The following is a 21,735-nucleotide window of genomic DNA, read 5'->3' as shown; positions in this document are numbered from 1 at the left end:
AGTAGACATATCCTCCTGACTACCAGGAAAAAAAGTGTTTTTTTCCCCAATTTCCTAATCTCTGTAAGGTAGTTAGAATACTGAAAACATTTAAAATATATATATGTTATTATTTTTAAGATATCATACCAAAGCACCGCCCCTTCACATTTGGTATCATTGAAAAGCCCTAAATGTCCTCTGTAGATAGCAAAATCAGTTAATTCAGTAGTATGCAGTGGGTGGGAGATATTCAGGTTTACAAATGTCCTCCACAGAGGACACATTTGAACTACTGGTAGTCAGGAGGATATAGTCCAGGACACGAGTGGTTCCCTTTGTAGTTATTCTGTTGCACCTGTCTGCGCACTTGGCACAGCTACTTCTCTGGAGCACATTAACCCAGTAACTCACACAGCGCTGCTCAAATTTCAGACCTCCAGCTCCCTTCGAGCGGGGCGGAGTTAAAGCACCAAGAATCCCCTCCAGTTCTTCGACGTTGCGGTTTCTGTTTTAACGAGGCCGTGTGCTGAGGTGAGGGGAGGAGGAACTGCCTGTCATCGGATTATCAAAGATTAACAGTCCGCCAGTGCAGCAGCGACGCTCGGACAGGTAGGTGAGTGAAGATGTCGGTACTTTCGTCGCCTCAAATCAAGCGTGCTTCACGGACTCAACGGGTTGTAGCCGCGGCACACGACTAGCAGCTGAGCCGTGCTGGCGCTCACTCGATAACATTAAAGGCTGGTTTATCTGGTTTCTCCGCTGTCTCCTGCAGATAAGAAGCGAGTTAATGATGGTCTTTTCTTATTTCCTAGCGGCAGTTTGTTCACTGATATTTCTGCAGGGTTCATCAGGAGTTTGCATGTTTTTGTATGATGCAATAGTCATTTAAAGCTACACTTAACTTGTGCAGATCTGTTTCAGAAATTCACCTTATGTGGGTCACCAAGACCACAGCTACTTCATGTGCAAAAATATGAAATATGTGGATTTAATATCACGTTTAAACTCACAATACTGGCCCTTTTAAAGTGCAGAAAACTATATAAATAGCTGCTAAATGTGTGATTCTTTCATGCTGCTTGGATGCATCAGCAGTGTATGTAATGTAGCTGTACAGTATTTATGAAAAGGTTTGGAGGATTGTGTGTGTTAGTCTGTGGAGCCAAATGTCAAAGCCTGGAGTGTCTACTAGAGGAAGCAATAACCAGTTGAGGACTGTTTTGTGACTCCTTACCTATCAACAGCCATCTCAAGCATTTCCCTTATCAGCACGGTGTTATAGACTGGATAATCTCTCCTTTCTCACTCTCACTCCACTCAGTTTCAGACTACGGAGCAGCACCTCTCTTTCTCTCTCTGCAATGGCTGAGACTATGGGGAAATTTGACTTCGCCATCGACCGCGGTGGCACCTTCACAGATGTGTTTGCCCGGCTGCCAGACGGTCGGGAGAGAGTCCTGAAGCTGCTCTCCAGGGACCCCCAGAACTACAAAGACGCTCCCACTGAGGGGATCCGCAGGGTCTTGGAGGAGGTGAGGCGAAGGCTGTATCCCGTTTCTCAAATATTGGCAAGCACTCTGTCGAGTCATACAGGTTATGCAAGAAAGTGTAGCGCTTTTAGATGGTGTTGCTCAGGACCAATGATTAATCATTGCTCAGGATTGATTGTTTTAAAGCTAGATTGAACCTACAAATGTGTTTCAGGTCATTTCCATAGTGGAAGTGCAAGATTATTATGAACATAAGGCAAATAAAAATGAGATCTGACAACAAAACATGAGAAGAGAAGAAGACATTGTGCAGTATCACATTTACATCCCTGTATGTGTTGTAATTTTGTACGCATTTGTTGACAGGAAACGGGAAAGGTGTTTCCTCGTGACCAGCCCGTGGACACCTCTCTGATTGGCTGGATCAGAATGGGCACCACGGTGGCAACCAACGCGCTGCTGGAGAGAGAGGGAGAAAGAACTGCACTCCTGGTCACAAAAGGCTTCAAGGACCTGCTGCACATCGGCACACAGGCCAGGCCGAAGCTGTTTGATTTGGTCTGTAATTCCTTGTTTTCTTTGGACCTGTATAAGCACTTACTGATGCTTTTAAGTAAACGAGCATCATTATGTACTTATGTACATTAGGTTGTGGTCATGAGTAGTAGTAGTAGCTGCGGGGCTTGTTGTTGCTGCAAACACAAGGTTTAGTTATTATCTTGTCTCACTGAGACTGGGGGCCGGTCCTGGAGTTTGACCCCAGACCAGTTGTACCATTCATGGTTTAAGTGGTCACTTATCTGTGAAGCTGTGTTGCAGAACAGCGATAGAAGAAGATTTTAGCAGGAGCTGAAGATTATTCTGCTGCATCCGTATTTTGAGTGCCATTAACACAGCATATACCTTGTGAGGCAGCAGGATTCTCACGTGATTCATGTGATCGCAAGAGGATCCATCTTGCCAGGCTTCAAGCTTTCCCTTGAGGTTCATTCACAGATATGCGGATGAATCAGCATCCTGTGAGGAACTACTGGCAGCTATGGATTGTTTTCCTTAGAGAGCATTTTATGCATAACTTTTGCTTATTAAACCATCTGGTTGTTGTCAGCAGATTTGAAGTGCAATTACCAAGAAAGCCTGTAAAAGGATTGAATTCAATAAACCTTAAACATTAACTGGATAGGTACTCGTGGAGGTTTACATGATCACATGTTCGTATGTTCATTTTCATCTGTTGATCACTGTTCTGTGCCATTGGTCAGATGTCGCATAACTTGTGTTTGTATATATAACATCAATATATAGGAGGTTGCCGTGCCTGAGGTGCTGTACGAGGAGGTAATAGAGGTGGATGAGCGAGTCGTCCTCAGGCAAGATGGCTGCCAGCTACCCAGGAAAGAGCCCAAACGCATTGTCACAGGTGTGATAGCACAATCACACATGCTACTTTTTGTAATGATGTATCAGTTGTGGTCCAAACTTGAAATGAGTCACAGACCTATTCACTGTCAGTTTTTTTTGTGCTGCTACTATTTTTAGCCATGCTAGTGGTGTAGCTAAAGGCTATATCAATCAATGACTTATCTTACTTTTGTTAAATTTAATATCTCAATTCTAAATACTTGCTAAAATGATATAATTGATAATTAGCAACTGCCTGCATGCTACGCTAAGATTGTGAACGGCATGCTTCTTGAAAATTAGAAAGTTAGTATATTCTCATTTTAAGCATGTTCCCATGCCATAGTTAGCTAAGAAGCCCCCCCAAGTATTTTATGTCTAAATGACTTTAATTACATATTTTTTTAGCCAGTATTTCAGCTCACTTTAGCTTCTTTAAAAAAATACTAGCGCACAAACGAGACCAAGATTTTACAGCCACACTGGTAGCATTTTTCTAAAAAGAGTTGCTTTTTAGCTAAAGGCTATTGTATGCTAACAAATAGTAGAAGTTGTTTATGTCTTAACTAACATACAGTACGGTTTTGAACCACAACTTAGGATAACTTGAATTACTTGACAAAGTGTTAATGCACAAACAAGAAAATTAGTTAACACCATAGGTACTGTGTGTTCCTGACTTTAGCACCTGTCAGCATGTGCTAGTTAGCATTCTGTTGCGTTTTAGCTAAGTGGTATTGTATGCTAACATGTGCTAGGCTACCTGAAAAACTTTGAATGGCTTTTTAATCTCTGTTTATAGCTTGACTTATAGTATAGCCATATTGTTTATGTTTTAACCAGTATTTCAGCCTGTTTCAGTTGTGTACAATCAAGACCAAGAGTTGATAGCTATGTTGTAGCCACTAAATGAAGCTGGTGGTCTTCTTTTTTTACTCATGCTTGCTAATGCATCAATAATAGTGCATGCATTTTTGGTTTTAAATGCAGGAATGGGAGCTCTACTGCCACATACGTGGTCAGCATTGCTGGAGGACAGTGCTGCATGAATGCCTTACATAATTTGAATAACCCTGGTAATCTCTGTGTGTGTTTCTCAGGCAGCACAGGGGATTCTCTGGAGGTGTTGAGGGAGCTGGATTTGCAGCAAGTGGAAAAAGACCTGAGAGGAGTTTTGTCCCGTGGTATCACCAGTCTGGCTGTCCTTCTGCTGCACTCGTATACGTCAGTAGTACAACTTGTTTCATATTTACCCAAGATTCTAATCTGATCTCTTATGCTCTCTTTCTCGCTGTATCTTTATTTTTTTTTTTTTAAATCTGTTGAGTTGAAAAGGTACCTTCAGAGAGCCAGCAGTTACCTTCTTTGCTTCCTTTGTCACACACAAAGCCCAGACAAACTTTCCTTCTCGTTAAAAAGAAGGTGTGTCGCAGACTTTGAAGCACTAAGACGAACACAATACACCACAGAGGAGTGGTAAAATTGCATAATATTTGACTGTCTGTGAAGATTCTCAGTCATCCAGGTCATGGTACATCCAAAAAAGGTTCAAAAAATGGCAACTGGACTTATAGAGTTTTTTTGTTTTTGTTTTTTTTTTGGAGAAGAAATTTCACCACTCATCCGAGTAGCTTCTTCAGTTCTAGGGGACTGGTGTGGAGTTTGAGGTTTAAATAGGAGGTCCTATTTAAACCTCAAACTTCACAAGTCCAGTTGCCTTTTTTGAACATTTTTGGATATAATATTTGACTCCTCTCTCTCTCTGTCTTGCAGATGGTCTGATCATGAGAAAGCGTTGGGTGCTCTGGCTCGTCGCCTGGGCTTCACCCAGGTATCTCTCTCCAGTGAGGTCATGCCGATGGTGAGGGCGGTCCCTCGCGGTTACACAGTCTGCGCAGACGCTTACCTCACACCCAAAATTCGGCAGTATCTGAAAGGCTTCACCTCTGGCTTCAAGGGTGGCCTGAAGGTATGTTGTTTGTATCAGTATGTGTGTTTTGTATATAAAGCGTCACCTTTTCTCCGCTTAAGTACAGGTATACATTTCAGTGCCTTCCACCCTGGAGAACAAAAGTAGGATTTTTCCAGATGTTCCAGTAGCCATTAAGCAATATTTTAAGAATAGAATAGAATTACCTTTATGGTCATTGCACAGTATTTATTACTGACATCTCTCAACCCTGTGATCCACATTAGAATCACTTGAACAACTCCATCTCTCATCTTCTTCCGTCCTCAGGATGTGGACGTCTTGTTCATGCAGTCAGATGGAGGTCTGACTCCCATGGATCAGTTCTGCGGTTCACGGGCCGTTCTGTCTGGCCCAGCGGGGGGTGTGGTGGGATATGCGATCACCTCTTATAACCAGATGGAGAAAAAACCTGTGATTGGCTTTGACATGGGCGGTGAGTGCGTGTGATAGTACAGTCAGCTCTAGGAACTGAGCAGCTTCCTGATATTGTTTCGTAGCCTGTGTCTTTTACAAGCTTGGTAAAGTTTCTTTGTTTTCCCACAGACAGATTTGGGATTTGTTGTTTTTAAGTCCTACAAAGTATTGTATTGTATAATTGTAAAGTGTTTCACATATTGGGATTACTTTTCTGTAATTCGTTGTTTCGAGTATCCCTTGCTTGTTGTCTTCCTGACATGTTTATTTTTTCTTTCCCTACAGGGACCTCCACTGATGTGAGTAGATATGCAGGCCAATATGAACACGTGTTTGAGGCCACCACAGCTGGAGTCACACTGCAAGCGCCTCAGCTGGACATCAACACCGTGGCTGCGGGGGGAGGATCTCGACTCTTTTTCAGGTTAGTTTGCACGTTGTACATTTGACTGTGGATTGTCCATAAATCTGTTTTGTGATGCTGTTTAGCAGGTGACCTCAGAATAAACATTAACAGGAACCACCTTTTGTCCTACAGAAGCTATACAATATAATTTATACGTACATTGTGTTCCTAGTGGAACATTAGCCTCATAGAATATGTAGCTTGTTCAAAGCTTGTGATACGGTGATAATTGTAAACTTGCCGTGTCTTTGTCTTTTGAAACTGGCAATTAATACGTCAGATACTCTGTCATGCATTATTTCTCTCCGTTCTGTCTGAACTAAATTTAATGTGTTTCAAGTTTATGTGATACAGCTTTTTGTACCGTGACTTCTCTCTTTTCTCTAAATTTCCTTTCTTCCTTTCTTTCCCTACCAGATCAGGTATGTTTGTAGTTGGACCAGAGTCTGCAGGTGCACATCCAGGACCGGCCTGTTACAGAAAAGGTGACTATTATTACTATAAGTATATAATTAACTAGAAATTTCCAGCTCCCTTTCCCTACCAGTAGTGGTCTTGTCCACTCGTTAAATCATTTTACTGTATCTAGCAGTTTTGCCCTCCATGCTGTCAGACGTAAATCCACAGACATGGACATGGGATTTGTGTTCTTTTGCTCCACATAATAATCTGATTCATGTAAACTGGCACACGTCCAAGTGTCAGATTATATAATCCGGCGTTGCCTCATAGTTCTCAGTTGGAGCTGTAATGTATGCTAAACAAAATAAATACAGCATTGTTGGAGCTGTTGATATTAGCTGAACGACCGTATGGGAGCGGTTAAGCTTCATCTCATGTCACATGATCCAGTGGCTTTCACATTTCATACAGACTGACTAAAAAAGTGTTAAAGTGGGTTAAGCATTTCACTTGTTAATTTATCTACACCGGTGGTAACAGCAAATGTGGTTTAATGCTGCAGGTTACAGAATTTGGAGAGGAAAACATAACAACCTAAAGTCATTTTTAGGTTTTCATTAGCAGTGGTCCATAGACTTTTGTGAAGCTTCATTCAACAATAGATAGTGAGTTAACAGACATTTATTTAAATAATACAGAAACACCAAGTCAAGAATACAAAAGCAACCTTTGTGCGTTTAGAACAACCTGGTTGTGGAAAAAAAAAAATACTAAAACCTATTTTTCTGTGTGATTTTTTTCAAGGTGGCCCTCTGACTGTGACTGATGCTAACTTAGCCCTGGGACGCCTCCTCCCTTCCTTCTTCCCTAAAATCTTTGGGCCTGGGGAGAATGAACCCTTGTCCTTGGAGGAGACTACGAAGCATTTCCGTCAACTCACAGAAGAGATAAACATCTTCCTGTCTTCTAACCAGTCACAGGCACTAATATTTACAGCTCTTTTCTTGATAGTTCTTGTAGGCGAGTGATCATGAAAATTAAATATATTTTTTAATGTCTGCATTTCAAGGTTGCCACAAATGGGGCCAACAACTCGCACAACAACACGGTGAAAAACAGCCAATCCCAAATGAGTATGGAGGAGGTTGCTATGGGATTCATTCGGGTTGCAAACGAAGCCATGTGCCGGCCAATCAGGGCTCTGACACAGGTATTTTGGTTTTAGAGTTTTGGCTTCAGACACCTTAAGCCTTCTAAATGTGTGGTTTCTACATTTAAACAGTATTTAAAACTATTCTCTCTTTCTCTAAACCTCCTCCCCACCCTCCTACACCCTCATAGGCCAAAGGTCATGACACATCTCAGCATGTGTTGGCTTGTTTTGGAGGTGCTGGCGGCCAACATGCCTGCGCTATTGCCCGAGCCTTGGGGATGAAGACCGTTTTTATACACAAGTAAGGTTGTGAGAGTTTGTAGATGAAAGAGGAACAATTGTGCGACACAGAGCAGCAAAGTAAGTGCTTGTGTGTCTCTGTGTGTTTTGTAGGTACAGTGGCGTGCTGTCAGCCTATGGTCTGGCTCTAGCTGATGTCGTGGAGGAGGTGCAGGAGCCGTGCTCGCTGCAGTACGAGCAGCACTCGTTCGGCGAGCTCGACCGGAGGGTGGAGCTTCTCTCCAAGCGCTGCCACGACACGCTCCTTTCACGTGGCTTCACCAGGTCAGAACCAACTAAACGCTGCATGGACCGGGCTCATGCTCATGCCTCTCCCAGTGTGCTAATGTACTGTCACAACTGTCACGTTGATAGTCCAAGTGAAAAGCATGCATTTTAACAAATAACTAAATATTGTTTGAACAACCATGGACTTAGCTATAAGCCACCAGACTAAAGCAGCATTGTACTCCTTGTCCTCTTAAGCGGTCAGATAACCACTGAGGTCTTCCTCCACCTGCGTTACGAGGGCACTGACTGCGCTCTCATGGTTACTGCTGCCGGTTACCCCAGCAACGCACAGTCCTGTCAAGCTGGCGACTTCCGCAGCGCCTTCACCAAACGGTTAGGTCTTTTTACTTATTTGTTTGTTCATGTATTCATTTTATTAATGTACTGAGCTACAGCCTGCAACATGTGTTCACTCACAAATCACTGCTGCTCACACTTTCTTCCTTCTGTTTACACTGTAAAGGAACACACTATCAAGTTGATATATACTTTTTCCATCGCAGATTAGCTTAGCATGCTTTTGACCTTACAGTTGTTTACAGTACTTGTGGTTTCCCATGTTCCCTGTGACCTTCCTCACTTTACATCTCTCACTCCTGCTCTCATGCTTCTCTTCTTTTCTCCTTTCAGTTATCTGAAGGAGTTTGGATTTACCATCCCAGACAGACCCATCATGGTGGATGACATTAGAGTGAGGGGTTGTGGGAAATCTGGCATCAAATCAGTGCATAAGACAAAGACAGGACACAGACAGGCCAAACCCGTCACGGTAAATGGACTCACCTTCTGTACACGCACACACACACAGCTCTATGTATGCACACATATGAACACATACACACTACTTAAACCAGGATATGTAGGGAAATATTATGTTCTGTCCTTTGTGTGTATTAACACAATAGGTTTGTGTGATTTAATCTCTGCTCCTCTCTGTAGATGACCAAGTGTTACTTTGAGGGCGGTTACCTTGACACCAGTGTATACCTATGGGAGGAGCTGCCATGTGGTCACAACATCCAAGGACCAGCAATCATCATTGACAAAAACAGGCAGGCATTCTCCGCTAAATAATAGTTTTCAAATGAAAAATGAATGGCTGCTATTGTCATTAGAATATATGCTGTTCTTAATTCATATAAATGTCTGAATATGGGACATATGGACTTGAATTTCCTTCGGGATCAATAAAGTATCTATCTATCTATTAAAAGCTGTTGAAATAATGGCTTTTGAAATATGAGTACATTAAATGTCTGAAATCGATTCATATTTTGATTTAGGGTTCCCAAATGTGTTTTCGTATTAACACTGTAAATGTATTTACATATCCGTATATATCTTTGTCTTTGTTCCATCAGCACCATCCTTGTGGAGCCATGTTGTGAAGCCCATCTGACAGAAGGGGGCGATGTTTGCATGACCGTAGGCTCTGACCCTCATTGCGCTCTTGGCACTGAGCTCAACACAGTTCAGCTCTCTATCTTTTCTCACCGCTTCATGAGCATAGCAGGTAGGCAGGTAACACAAAAAAAAAAGATGCTGGAGAGGAGAGAATGGGTTGTTATGGAATAGTCTTTCTTCACCTACAGAGCAGATGGGCAGAGTCCTCCAAAGAACCTCCATCTCCACAAACATCAAGGAGCGCCTCGACTTCTCGTGCGCTGTGTTTGGACCAGATGGAGGTCTAGTGTCCAATGCGCCCCACATCCCTGTCCACCTGGGGGCCATGCAAGAGACTGTCCAGTACCAGGTGAGGAACATGTGTTGTTTTTGAGTGCGGTCATGTTGCTGAAGCAGTCCCGGTGTGACAAAAAAGGACTTTCTGTTTCATCTTCTCTGCAGATCAAATCAATGGGGAGCAAGTTGAAAGAAGGGGATGTGATTCTAAGTAACCACCCGTGTGCCGGGGGCAGCCATCTCCCAGACCTCACAGTCATCACCCCAGTCAGTCTGCCTTTCGTTTACATACATATTGCTCCTCTCTTCCTCTTTCCTCACCGCCTTCTCTCACCCGCTTCTTCCCCCAGGTGTTTAGAAAAGGGGTGAGCAGCCCTGTGTTCTTTGTAGCCAGCAGGGGGCACCATGCTGACATTGGAGGCATTACTCCAGGCTCCATGCCCCCACACTCTACCTCCCTTCAGCAGGAGGGCGCTGTCTTCACTTCCTTTAAGCTGGTCACTGGTGGGGTCTTCCAGGAAGAAGGTAAGAGAGCAGAGAGAGTTAAAAAGTCAAAAAATAATAAATAAATAACAGTTTTCCCTGACCTCAGTGGAAAACACTTTTGCATTTCTTCTTCTTTAAGGGTGTTATATATTTTTCATAAGTATTTTATTTAAATGTTGTGTTATTTATATGTGTGCCTCTTCAGCCGTGAGTCTCATAATGACAATAAAGACTCTTGATTCTTGATTCTTGAAACACCATGTGCAAAAACAAATTGAGTGTTTACAGTTGTCTTATTTAACCTCTTCCCCTTTCTGCTCTCCATATCAGCTGTAACCGAGGCCCTCATGGCTCCAGCCCAGTACCCAGACTGCTCTGGGACTCGTAATCTCCATGACAACCTGTCAGACCTGCGGGCTCAGGTGGCAGCCAATCAGAGAGGCAGCCGGCTGGTGGGAGAGTTGATTGACAGCTACGGGCTCGCTGTGGTTCAGGCCTACATGGGGTACATCCAGGTAACTGTGGAAAAAAATAAATGAATATATATACATATAAAAGAGAAACAAATGATTGTATTCGTGAAAGGAAGAGGTAGTAAGAGACAACTTTTCCGTGTGCTTCAGAGTAATGCAGAGCTGGCAGTGAGGGACATGCTGAAAGACTTTGCACGTCGTCGGCGGCAACAGACCGGCTCCTTGGAGGTGGAGTCGGAGGATTTCATGGATGACGGGACGCCAATCAGACTGCGGGTCGAGATTAACGAGGAAGAGGTGAGCGGGGAGAATCTCTTCAGGATAATTCTAATAAACATTTTATCTTGCGCAACGTATTGATCCATTTGAAAACCAAGGATATAGTCTACATCGCCACAGATTTGCATTAACAGGAAGGTGTACACGGCGTGCATGCAGTTAAATTTTAATAATTAAACCTGCATCATTACAGGGCAGTGCAGTGTTTGACTTCACAGGGACAGGAACAGAGGTGTGGGGGAACTGCAATGCTCCACGAGCAATCACCCTCTCTGCTCTCATCTATTGCCTGCGGTGCATGGTGGGACAGGACATTCCCTTAAATCAGGTAACCTCATGTTTGTTTGTTTTTTATAGGAGCTCCTTGGTGATTTATAAAAACAGTTCACTGGTTTTATGAATATACTGTATATATATTATTTTCTTCCAATGCAGGGTTGTCTGGCACCAATCAAAGTTATCATCCCCCCTGGTTCCATCCTCCAGCCTTCCCAGAATGCAGCTGTGGTTGGAGGAAATGTGCTCACGTCCCAGAGAGTGGTTGACGTCATTTTCAGGGCGTTTGAGGTGTGCGCAGCCTCACAGGTAAGACACCGCACACGGTCATGTTTAGTCTCTCACAATTTTTTTTCATAGCAAGTCGTTTCTATATTTATTTTCACCCCTCCTTCCTTCAGGGGTGCATGAACAACATTTCCTTTGGAAGTGAGAGGATTGGTTATTATGAGACCGTTGCCGGGGGAGCCGGGGCGGGACCAGGCTGGAATGGGCGGAGTGGAGTCCACAGTCACATGACCAACACCCGCATCACTGACCCAGAGATTCTGGAGAAGAGGTGACACATGAGTCTAAATTGAAGTTGAAGAAGTTACACGTCTGCATAATTGTCATGACATCTGTACATTGCTCTTGTTCTCCAGATATCCAGTGATTTTAGAGCAGTTCTCGCTGCGGCCTGAATCAGGAGGCGTGGGGAAATACTGCGGTGGACACGGTGTGATCCGTAAACTTCTGTTCAGGAACAATGTCGTTCTGTCTGTGCTGACAGAGAGGCGATCCACGCGTCCCTACGGCCTCCAGGGTAATCTGTAGTAAAATACATCTTTACTTTTATTTCCTCTCTAAATGAGGCCATGTTGTGATAGTGATTTGCCTTGATAATGTTTTGCTTAGTCGATAGTGATCTGTATTTTATGGTGTCTGTCTCTCTGGTGGTCAGGAGGTGAGAATGGTGCAGCAGGACTGAACCTGCTTCACAGAGCAGACGGTCGGGTCCTCAACCTGGGAGCCAAGACCAGTGTCAGCCTGCAGCCAGGGGTAATACTATTATACTGTAGTATACCTGTAATAACAATATACCCTCTAATCTCATAAACTGCGTTGTGTTCTGATGACAGATTTATATTGTAGGATATTTTTTATATTTTAATTCTTATGAGAGATTCTTGCTAAATATCTAACTATAGAAATTACTTTAGATTTCAGGTATTAAACTTCATAATTACTTCCGCAGTTACTATGATAATGTGTCATGTCTTGTTAAATGAAGCACAAAAGAAAACATGTAGAGATTTATTCACTCATACTGTAATCATAATAACATCCTGCAGTTTAATAACTGGCAACAAAACTAAAGTAACACTAAAAACCTGCAACTTATTATAGACTAATTCATTTCTAACAGCTTAATCAGCTATTTGTGTGTCTCCCCCTGCAGGACATGTTCTGCCTCTACACCCCTGGAGGAGGTGGATATGGAAGAGAGGAGGAATTAAACAGCAGCCGTCAGACCAAGCGGAGGCGCCTGAATGAGACGTTCACCGAGAGGGGTAGTGTCTTTGAATACCGAATGGCACAAGAGGGAGTGTGAGAAGAAGTGAGGGAGAGTTGACCGAAGGGACAGAGGAGACGAGGGGAACAGGCAGAGTCTTTAAAAGGATCAAAGAATCTTTAGCAGTAAGATCAGCTTAGCACTAAAAGAAAAGCGGTTTTCAATAATACTGTTGTGCATTACGTGTGTGCAAACAGACATTCAAAAGATGAAACGTGCATAAATGTCACATATTATGGTAACAGATGTTGCTTACATTAGCAGGGAAGGTGGCTCCACAGCAGACTTTAAATGTGGCATCAAAAAGATAATGTGTGGCTCAGTTTAACATTCCACTTGTTAATTGGAATAGTTTTCCAATACTAACTCCAAGCAAGCCCACATTAACTGTACCAAGCACTTGTATAAAACCTCATCTTCATAATGTAGTATAATTTCTGTTATTTTAACAAGACTCACAAATAAACTCCCTTTATACTTGCAAGATTGTCCACTTTTTGTTATCTTTTAATGAAAGCTTAAATTTCAAAAGATCGTTTGGTGAAATTCAAATTTCAGTAATTTTGTTGGCACACTTCTGTCTCAGTACCATATTTTTCTCAATACCCATTTTTTTTAAACTCCTAGTTTAATGCTTATTTGGTCATGTTGTTCATAGTTCCTGATGTAGCTCATTCAAACATAGTTGTAATCAATTACAGTTCATAAATGAAGCGGGGAAGCTGTTCGCCGTTGGGGACGGTTTGGAAAAACACAACACGTGAGCCACTCACACACAACCAACTGCCACACTCACGTATAGCAGGTAGCCCCATCCAGGATCGCTGTCTATGGGGGAGGGGAAGGTGGGGACACGTCCCTGTTTTTAAAGTACTGTCCCCTCCTCCCACCTTTGGCTCAGGAATGGTCAGGGAGCAGAGAAGGAATGATGGTGAGGGAGTGCAGGCATGCGTAGGCAGCAGATAAAGAGATAGCGGCCACAGCAGGGGGAGCCGCGGGAGGCTGACGGCTGCTGGACTGCTGATGTAAATCAGCTGCTCAGTGTGGGTATGGGTGTGGTGGAAACCTCCATACGGAGGATGTGGACTGTGGATCAAGGATAGTTTACTCATTTATGGATCACAATTCCTGTAGTAAAACCATCTATCACTCAGAGGATGTGAGACTCACCCCCTGCTAGTGCTGCTGCTGCCTGGACTGGTCTGTCCATCTCTCCAATTTATCCACTAGTTAACCTACAACAGTTTTGTTAGCTGTTCTGTTAATATAGATGAGTTTTAGACTGTGTGAATGGAAAAAAAGCATATGTTGATAGAATAGCTGTATTCATTAAATAACACGCTTTGGGCTCACACTAACCTGTCGCAAACTCTGAAACACAGCCGCACTCCTGCAGTATATTTTCTTAACAATAATAGCATGCCATTAGTCAAACTGACCAATAGCCCTAAAACATCCAATGGATTTTGTAGAAGATTGAAAACAGGGAGAAAAAGTTAGCTGTTTAAAGCCCTAATGCAAAATGTTCACAACAAAAACTACACATTTCAATTCCTCAGAGGCAGATGGTAGTTAAAAAGATTAAGTAAACTAGATACTGTCATTTAAGAATAAATATATACAGTTGTGCCTCACATTTTACTAGAATTCATTTGATACTGGAATATTTGAATTGTTTTTGTTTGTTTTGTCTTTACACAAGTAATATTTTACTTGCTGTAGTTGCCAGTTATTTTACAAATTACAAATATTTGTACCTAAAAAGCTAACATAAGATTTTGTAACAGCATCCAATTGTAATAAACCAAAGAGCAAAAAAAATCTCCATTCTTCTATTCATTGATTTGATGACTTTTGCTAGTAGTGCAGTAGTTTTATAATGTTGTATTGCCATTTCGACTCAAATAGTGCCAATTTAGACCAAAGTACATGTTTGAGAACATAGTTTTTGTATTTTATTTTAAATTACTTTGCATTAGATGCATAAATACAATTATACTCAAAGGTTTGAAATAAGACGACCTCCCGTCTCTCCTAATGTTGCTGCTTCAGCTCTTCCGTGTGTTCGCCATGAGTTAGAGGTCTGTATTTACTCAAATAAAATACATCGTCTTGAGATAAGAAAAGTATTAAATTCTAAAACTGAAATGATAAACGTTTGGTCTTTTCACAGATAAAAAGTCTAAACTATCAAATAAAGAGAGTGACAGAGTGTGTGTTGGTTGAACCACTGGAGACGAGCTCTAAAGACACAGAAGGTCAAACAAATAAACCCGTCAGGTCTGAACAAACAGCTGAAACTGAGCCGACGTATAAATGATAAACCAATCAAGTGAGATGCGACATGTGCGTGCAAAAGTATATACACAACAGAGAGCAGCGCTGCTAAAATAAACAGCCTTTTATTACATACCCTGTTCAACTGAGATGTTTCTTCAACTCAGTACTGTACAAAACTTTACACAAGACCACGGGAAAATGACAAGAAATCTGACAAAACATTCACCTGTCAAGGTATGAAGACACGTGTAAAGCCTTTGGACGCTAAAAATAGTGCAAATAACCTGGCAGTGCAAAGTCTACGGGAAACACGTCCTAGTCTGAGGTAGTTGTGAAGTGATTGTCTCCACTGTCCAGAGAAGCTGTCAATTATTGGCACACGTTAAACAAATCCTACTTGAACTCATTTTAATATCGTTATTAACGCCACGCTGTGCACAAATGGTATAGAGGCGAGTTCAAGTGATGGGATTATTTGGTTTTCTCTCCGGTTAAACAGAAACCTGTCATCAGGACTGGTTTTAGAGAACAGGGGATCTGAGCTGCCAAATTAAAACTCACATATTAGATAAGTCTTTGTACAAACTGATCTATGTGCCTGACACTAACTGATAGCATGCCATTTTATTTTATTTTTTTTACCTTATTGTCCTAGATCGCAGCTTCTGGCAGGATAAACTGTCCAAAAATATGTGAGTTCAAATTTACTGTGAATACAGTCCACAGTTTTCACACGGTTGTGTATACAAGACATTCAGCAGTCATCGTAGGTAGAAAACATTCACAAGTAATTCATGCCAATAACAAAAAAAAAACAAAAACAGTGCAAACAAGATTAGCAGTGCAAAGGGCTTGAAGTAATACACACTCGATTTCACTGAAAGCCTGAGGTAGATACATGTTTGTTATATAGTTGTTTTTTTTAGGTGGTTTTGCTTCAGTAAAACCGTGTAATACTCCAAGGATGATGATAGATAAAAAGGTATTTGCTTGAAAAACTGCTTTTCATCTTGCTTGAAACATGAATCCATCAATAGCAGTGCCTGCAGCTTAGCGCCCTTTTCTATCGAGCTGATGGTCACGATTGAGGCTCGATTTCATGTAAGTTGCGGTAGAAATGTATAGCATTTTCCTTTATGAATCTTGATTTACCTTCAGCCATGTGTCGTAGTGGTTTGGTGTCCTGTTTGTGATTCAGACTCAGTCAGTACTGGTGGTACCTGTTTAGAGGAGCCCCGTGCTGCAGCGTGTACTGACTGGGGGGTTGATGATGTGAGTGGGAGTTCTGATTGGCTGGTGCTAGCACATCAAACACGCTCTTATTTGGAGGTACTGATTGTAGCATGTTGTCCAGGTCCATAATTAGAGGAGGGGCTTGAACTGAGACTCGCCCGTTGGGGAGAATGGGCCAGTAGGCATGGCCTAAGAAGTGACCAGGCGCCACATGAGAGCCGCCATAGCCGTAAAAAGGTAGTCCGCCGTGCAGCGACATTAGAGGACCTCCATTGAACCTCATACTGGGTGGGGCAACCGCATTTGGAGGTGCATATTTAGCGTAAGAGGTTGGGAGCTCCCATGGAGGTGCAACATTCTCCCGTCTCGCTGATTTGTGCACTGGCGGCCTGTAGTCCTCATAACCATCTGACCCCGCTTCACCATCGGGAGGAACACGCTTCCCAGAGAGAGACACTTTCCATTCCTCATCAGAGGAAGAGGAGGAGGTGGAGGCCGGGCTGACGGAGCTGGCAGAGGCGCTGCGGGCAGAGGATGCGTAACGAGGCCGCTGAGCCGCTGATGGCCGAGGGCGCTCCACCTCTCCCCAGCAGTCTCTAGTGGACACGTCCGCTTCCCCAGAAGCACTAGCTGGCCTCAAGCTGTGTAGCAGAGAGTCGATAGCGAAGGATGAGTCCAACTTGGGTCTGAACAAGTCCTCTTGCGGTGGGGGAGGATTTCCAGAGCGCATGGGAGGGAGTGATGTCACAGGATCAGGAGGCGACTCAGATTCTGGCTTGTATCCCTGCAGGATGTAGGGGGCCAGATCCTGGGCAAAGACTGTTTCATCCTGACGCGACACGGGTGTGTTCTGCCTCTTGAGAAGCTCCAGAGGAACACGGCTCAGCTCCACTGTCCAGAAATTGCCTTTGCCCTGGGGCTTGCTTGGGTCCTTCAACACCTACAAGTCAAAGGAGGATGGACAGCGATGTGAATGCATGGCATGACAACCTAGTCAATCAGGACTGACCTAATCTCACAATAATGATCACAAACAGGTTTCAGGCTTCAGTCCAAAGACTCTCATTGTTTATTCCTACAATAGTAGCAGTGTTTCCTTAAAGGCCACTGTTGTGACACAGGTTTAGGGTATTTGAAATGTTTAACAGTTTCGAGGTACAAACCTTAACAAAGCAGTCATAGGAGGAGAGGTTGTGTCGCACAGAATCCCGCCAACCTTTGTAGTTTCCTTTGAAAAATGGGAAGAGGGCACTGATCTCCTGGAGGATCTAGGAATAAAGCAGAAACATCAGCATGGCTGTGCAACATATAGGCAAAGAACAAGATGCATTTCCTCATTTCTGCAACTTTAGACTAAAATGTTGTATAAATTAAATATAGTATGACGATGTGTGCCTTTAGAGTTAACACAGAAATCAAAATGAAACTGCAAGGCATTGAGCTCTTTGATAGGAAGAAAAGAAAATAGTACATTCCCAGATAGGCCAAATGAAGCGTGATTTAAGGCTGTACTGTATATCTTATCACTGTTCCTGATACAGGTCAGTGTCTGGTTTCACTGCAAGGCATCCTTATCAAAGCAAGCCAGGAATGGTTGGAGTAGTGGTCACTCAAGTGTCAAAATGAGCTGTCTGTGTAGTGTCATTACATGAACTGTAAAAGATCTGCTCGCTGTTTCTAGAAAAGAAAATTCTGAATATAGTACAATATCCAAAAAGCGTTTTAAAAAAGGCAACTGGACTTGTAGAGTTATTTGTGAAGACTCATCAGAGCAGCTTCTTCATTCAAAATGCTGAACGAACTGAAGAAACTCTACAAGTCCAGTTGCCTTTTTTTAAAACGCTTTTTGGATATGCCATGACCTGGATGACTGAGAACCACCACAGACAATATAGTACAATGCAATGCATTCCCCTGACTGGCAGAAACAACGAGCTTTTGTACACGTAACTGCATAATTTACCTCAACAACGTTCCAGGAAGATCGTAAGTAAGTGAAAATCATAAGCACCACCGTGCGTAAAACACCAATATGCACCACGTATAGCCAAAATGACCCAAGTCTGGTAGTGTGCACTCAAACACACGGACAGCGTGGTTCAATACGTACCTCTGATAACGTCAGTTTCTTCTCTGGGGACCTTTGGATGACCATTGCAATCATTGCAAGATACGAGTACGGTGGTTTTGGATACCGCTGATAGTTCTTTTTCTTCCCAGCTCCTGCGTTACTTTTCTCTTGTTCACTGCTCCATGTGTCTCGGGGAATAGTTTCCTGGTTTGAGTGGCCATCCTTAGCATCCGTGCGCGGTGAGCCAGGTGACACGGCTTTATCCATGAATTTCGTGGCACTGGTGATGTGTCCGGAGCGCGCTGCGCTCGGCTTCTCCGGGCGCGGCGGCTGCTGGGGAGGCATCTGAGCCGGGTCTTGAGGCCAATGTTGGGCAAACGAGCTGCTCCGCGCTACACAGCCGAGAGGAAAACTCCGCCGCACATTTCTGTTGAAGTCAAGTTGATGGTCGAGATGTTCTCCATGGTGGGACAGAGCGGGTGGTGCCAAGAGGTGCTGCTCCGGCCAGTGCTTTGTCATGCTGATCAGACCGGTGGAAGATCGGCCCGCACGTTCGGACAAGAGCACGGGGAGAGGGGGAGGGAGGTCAAAGAGCTGGTCCTTAACTTCTGGCAGACTGCTGGCTCCAGGCTGACTCTATTTGAAGAGCAAACAATTAACAGTTTCATGTAAATCCCGCTGCGTAATCGAGGAGAGAATGACGCGTTATCTCAAAGCAGAATGACTGATCGCCCTGGGGGCTGGGGTGGGTTTGTGTACGAAGAGAGGAGAAAGAGAGAAAGACAGTAAACCTGTAAACCACCCTTATGATAATATCAACACGCTACATACAACGCTGAGATAAAAAAAAAAAAAGAAACAAAATAAACCGTATTTAGACGATTTACGCATAGAGGATTAAAGTGTCTTTGGAATAGACCCGTTTAGTTTTGGGTAGTTCCAGTTGCACGTAGTGATCTCCAAAATATCCCAGCCTAATAAATTATTATTTGTTTTTTTAAATACGATTATTCGAGAGTGGCATTTGGGTGCAGAGAAAGAAGTTAAACTGGTTGGGGATGGGTAGGTGGGCACAAGGAAGAGCAGTATTTTCGATTGAAGCTTGCACGCAATCAACAATCTCTGAGGAGCAATATACAAAAGGTTTGGCTAATATACAAACGCTGAAGGTGGCAGTTTCAATACCAAGAATGATTCTGTTTAATAGATCACATTAGAACAATTCGACTCTAAATCATAGTTGTGACTGAAATTCTTTAGAAATTATGAGGCTCTAAAAAAATTAATTGGACCTGCTCATGAGGCAAGGTACCAAGCCATGCTCATGTAACCACCGCCAAACAGCCCGGCTGTACAAGTTTGAGAAATATTTTGTAAATATAAACTGTAATTGATCAGCAGATGCAGAATGTATCATCTGGGCTCGCCATTGCAACCCTGAGAGCGCGCAACAGGCGGGGGGATGTTTTGGCACAGTAGGGTCTCCCCGTGGCTGCGCAGGACGTCATTCAGCGTTGAAAGACTAAGTTTCGGGAATGCACATCTTTTGTTCAAGTTAACGTAGTGCTAATGTGCAAACCCTTGCTTCCCAGCAAGACCGTGAAAACAAGTTGGATTAGAAGGAACCCCGTCGGCAAGCTGGAGACTGCTCCTTCCCCGAGAAGCTGCTTAGCATGTGAGGAAATACCGGGGCCATTCAACACCATTTGCGGGTTTTGTGACGCTTACAAGCTGCTAAGTGTTGTAGGTGGGGTGAGAATTCACACCTTAAACATGAGCCATCCTTTTTTTCTCTCTCTCCTGTTGCTGGAAACTGCTCCAAAATATCCTCTAAACTAAAATGACCAATCCAACCAAGAATCAACATAAGTCAAACGTTGCGCAAATGTTGACACTGGGATGTTAATTTACGCAGTTTTTTTTAAATTGCACTAATAGACGTATTACATCTGATAAGATAATGAAACCTGATCTGTGACAGGGTCACCAGAAAGTTACAGAAACAAAAGAAGTCATTTTTATATCAGTGTAAGCTGAAGAGGAAACGACCTGCAATTAAGAGACAGTTGAAATGCAGCCAGGATGTGTGTGGCCTACCTATAACATCCATGCTGTGTATCGATCCAAATGTTTGCTCTGCATTCAGGTTAACGTGGGAAATAGATTCTGATTATGAAGTGACTGCAAAAAAACAAATAAGACTCTTTAGTTGTCTTACAGAGAAGTCCTTAACGTCCACCGTGGGCAAAACTTACCATACGAATATGCAACTTTGGAACTTTTTGCAGAAAAATGTTTGAGCTTGTTTCCCAGGACAGATGGCATTCCTGTTATCATGACAAACCTCCCTCCTTCACCCACCTGCCGCAATTTGCGCCAGTGGTTTTCTTCTCTGATTGTCTCCCTGTTGCACAGAAACTTTGTCCCCCTCTAGTGGTTTCACTCAAAACACAACTAGAAGCTTGACTCAAACGATAAGCGTGGCAAATCCCCCCAAAATCCTACATTTACTGCCCAAAATCACATTTAATTGAATTTTAACTATTGTTTCTTCTGCTCTCTCTGTGAGCCTGAACTTTAAACATGTACAGGCAAAACCTTCACCCACTGTGCACAATGTTTAGACACTTATTTACATAAGTTCTCATAGAAAAGTGCTCCGTGCCAAACAAGCTGATTTGAATACAAACTGTCAACCCATCTCTTCCTGTCTGCTGGAGGGCCAGTTAATAGGTTTTGCCGGGATTAGCGTGGCATGCATGAAAAGAATGGGGAACTACTTGAATGGGGCTGCATCTGGGACGAGGCTGTTCACATGGGCCGATTGTGTCTGGACAAATCCTTACTAAGCTGCCCTGTGAAGCATCCCGATACTGAGACGGAGAGGGAATTAGGTGACAGAGGAAAGTGAAAGAAAGTTGTGTCGTCACAGTCCTGCTAAAGGAAGAACATTTTATCCACAATGACGTTTACATGTCCTCTGTAATAAACATTTAGATCTGTGGGTTTTGACAGTTTGACTGTAAAATTAAGCATGGCACCATTTAAAATAAGATACAATAATGCAAACTCTGTGGTGTTATCATCTGTAGCAGTCACTGTTATAGTTCTCTTATGGAAATTTGGTATAATCTGCAACTCATCATGAACAAAATAAAGGAGCTAGTGGTAGACTTTAGGAGATTCAAGGCTTCTCTTTTCATTGGGGAGAATTAATGGAGATTGTACAGTAGTACCAGTATTTGGAATTTGGTCTGGACCGCATTCCTCCTAATTTCTTTGGTAATATAAGTATACCAAATATAAAGTATAAATGCACTGCATTTCATCCTTGTCCTGAGGACCAGAGATGGCAATAGCAATAGCTAATTTCTCCCAAGCTGTTTCATTATAGTGTCTCTGCAGAGTATCACCGCTGCACTGGATGTCTGGGTCACTGCAGGGGTCAACCTATTGCAGGGCCTTCACTGTCCATCTGTTTTGGGGAATCAGCAACTGATTCCGAGGTAATCTTCTGGTAAGTTAGCTCAAAATCGTCCAGCAGCATGACTGCTTGCTAATGTGTTCAGGCTTGTGCAGTGCAGAGAGAATCATTAAGAAGCCGCACCCTAA

General features: G+C 43.0%; 2 protein-coding genes across 3 annotated transcripts; one reads left to right on the top strand and one right to left on the bottom strand.

Annotated features, from left to right (window-relative positions):
* Nucleotides 1-172: 172 nt before the first annotated feature.
* On the top strand, nucleotides 173-14,321 carry oplah (5-oxoprolinase, ATP-hydrolysing). The gene is made up of 28 exons (XM_084566142.1): nucleotides 173-595; nucleotides 1,304-1,514; nucleotides 1,839-2,030; nucleotides 2,778-2,892; nucleotides 3,974-4,097; nucleotides 4,647-4,842; nucleotides 5,113-5,278; nucleotides 5,545-5,683; nucleotides 6,083-6,150; nucleotides 6,872-7,047; nucleotides 7,137-7,277; nucleotides 7,409-7,521; nucleotides 7,614-7,784; nucleotides 7,986-8,123; nucleotides 8,421-8,559; nucleotides 8,730-8,842; nucleotides 9,152-9,303; nucleotides 9,383-9,543; nucleotides 9,636-9,737; nucleotides 9,821-9,995; nucleotides 10,287-10,471; nucleotides 10,580-10,726; nucleotides 10,902-11,036; nucleotides 11,144-11,293; nucleotides 11,386-11,543; nucleotides 11,629-11,789; nucleotides 11,928-12,025; nucleotides 12,426-14,321. The coding sequence occupies exons 2-28, from the start codon at nucleotides 1,344-1,346 to the stop codon at nucleotides 12,576-12,578; spliced, it is 3,939 nt and encodes a 1,312-aa protein (XP_084422268.1). The 5' UTR covers nucleotides 173-595; nucleotides 1,304-1,343; the 3' UTR covers nucleotides 12,579-14,321.
* A 611-nt stretch (nucleotides 14,322-14,932) lies between these two features.
* Nucleotides 14,933-20,592, bottom strand: foxh1 (forkhead box H1). 2 transcript variants are annotated; one of them, XM_084566530.1, is made up of 5 exons: nucleotides 20,379-20,444; nucleotides 20,221-20,304; nucleotides 18,163-18,759; nucleotides 17,216-17,320; nucleotides 14,933-16,992 (listed from the first exon to the last, which is right to left on the bottom strand). In XM_084566530.1, the coding sequence occupies exons 3-5, from the start codon at nucleotides 18,640-18,642 to the stop codon at nucleotides 16,024-16,026; spliced, it is 1,554 nt and encodes a 517-aa protein (XP_084422656.1). In that variant the 5' UTR covers nucleotides 18,643-18,759; nucleotides 20,221-20,304; nucleotides 20,379-20,444; the 3' UTR covers nucleotides 14,933-16,023. The 2 variants fall into 2 exon arrangements, with proteins under 2 accessions (XP_084422656.1, XP_084422655.1); XM_084566529.1 differs by having other exon boundaries at nucleotides 20,221-20,592.
* Between the last annotated feature and the right edge of the window lie 1,143 nt (nucleotides 20,593-21,735).

Source organism: Chelon labrosus, assembly GCF_963514085.1.
Source record: "Chelon labrosus genome assembly, chromosome: 18".
Classification (NCBI taxonomy): domain Eukaryota; kingdom Metazoa; phylum Chordata; class Actinopteri; order Mugiliformes; family Mugilidae; genus Chelon; species Chelon labrosus.
The sequence above is the reverse complement of the archived record's forward strand: the minus strand, read 5'-3'. Positions and strand labels throughout refer to the sequence as shown.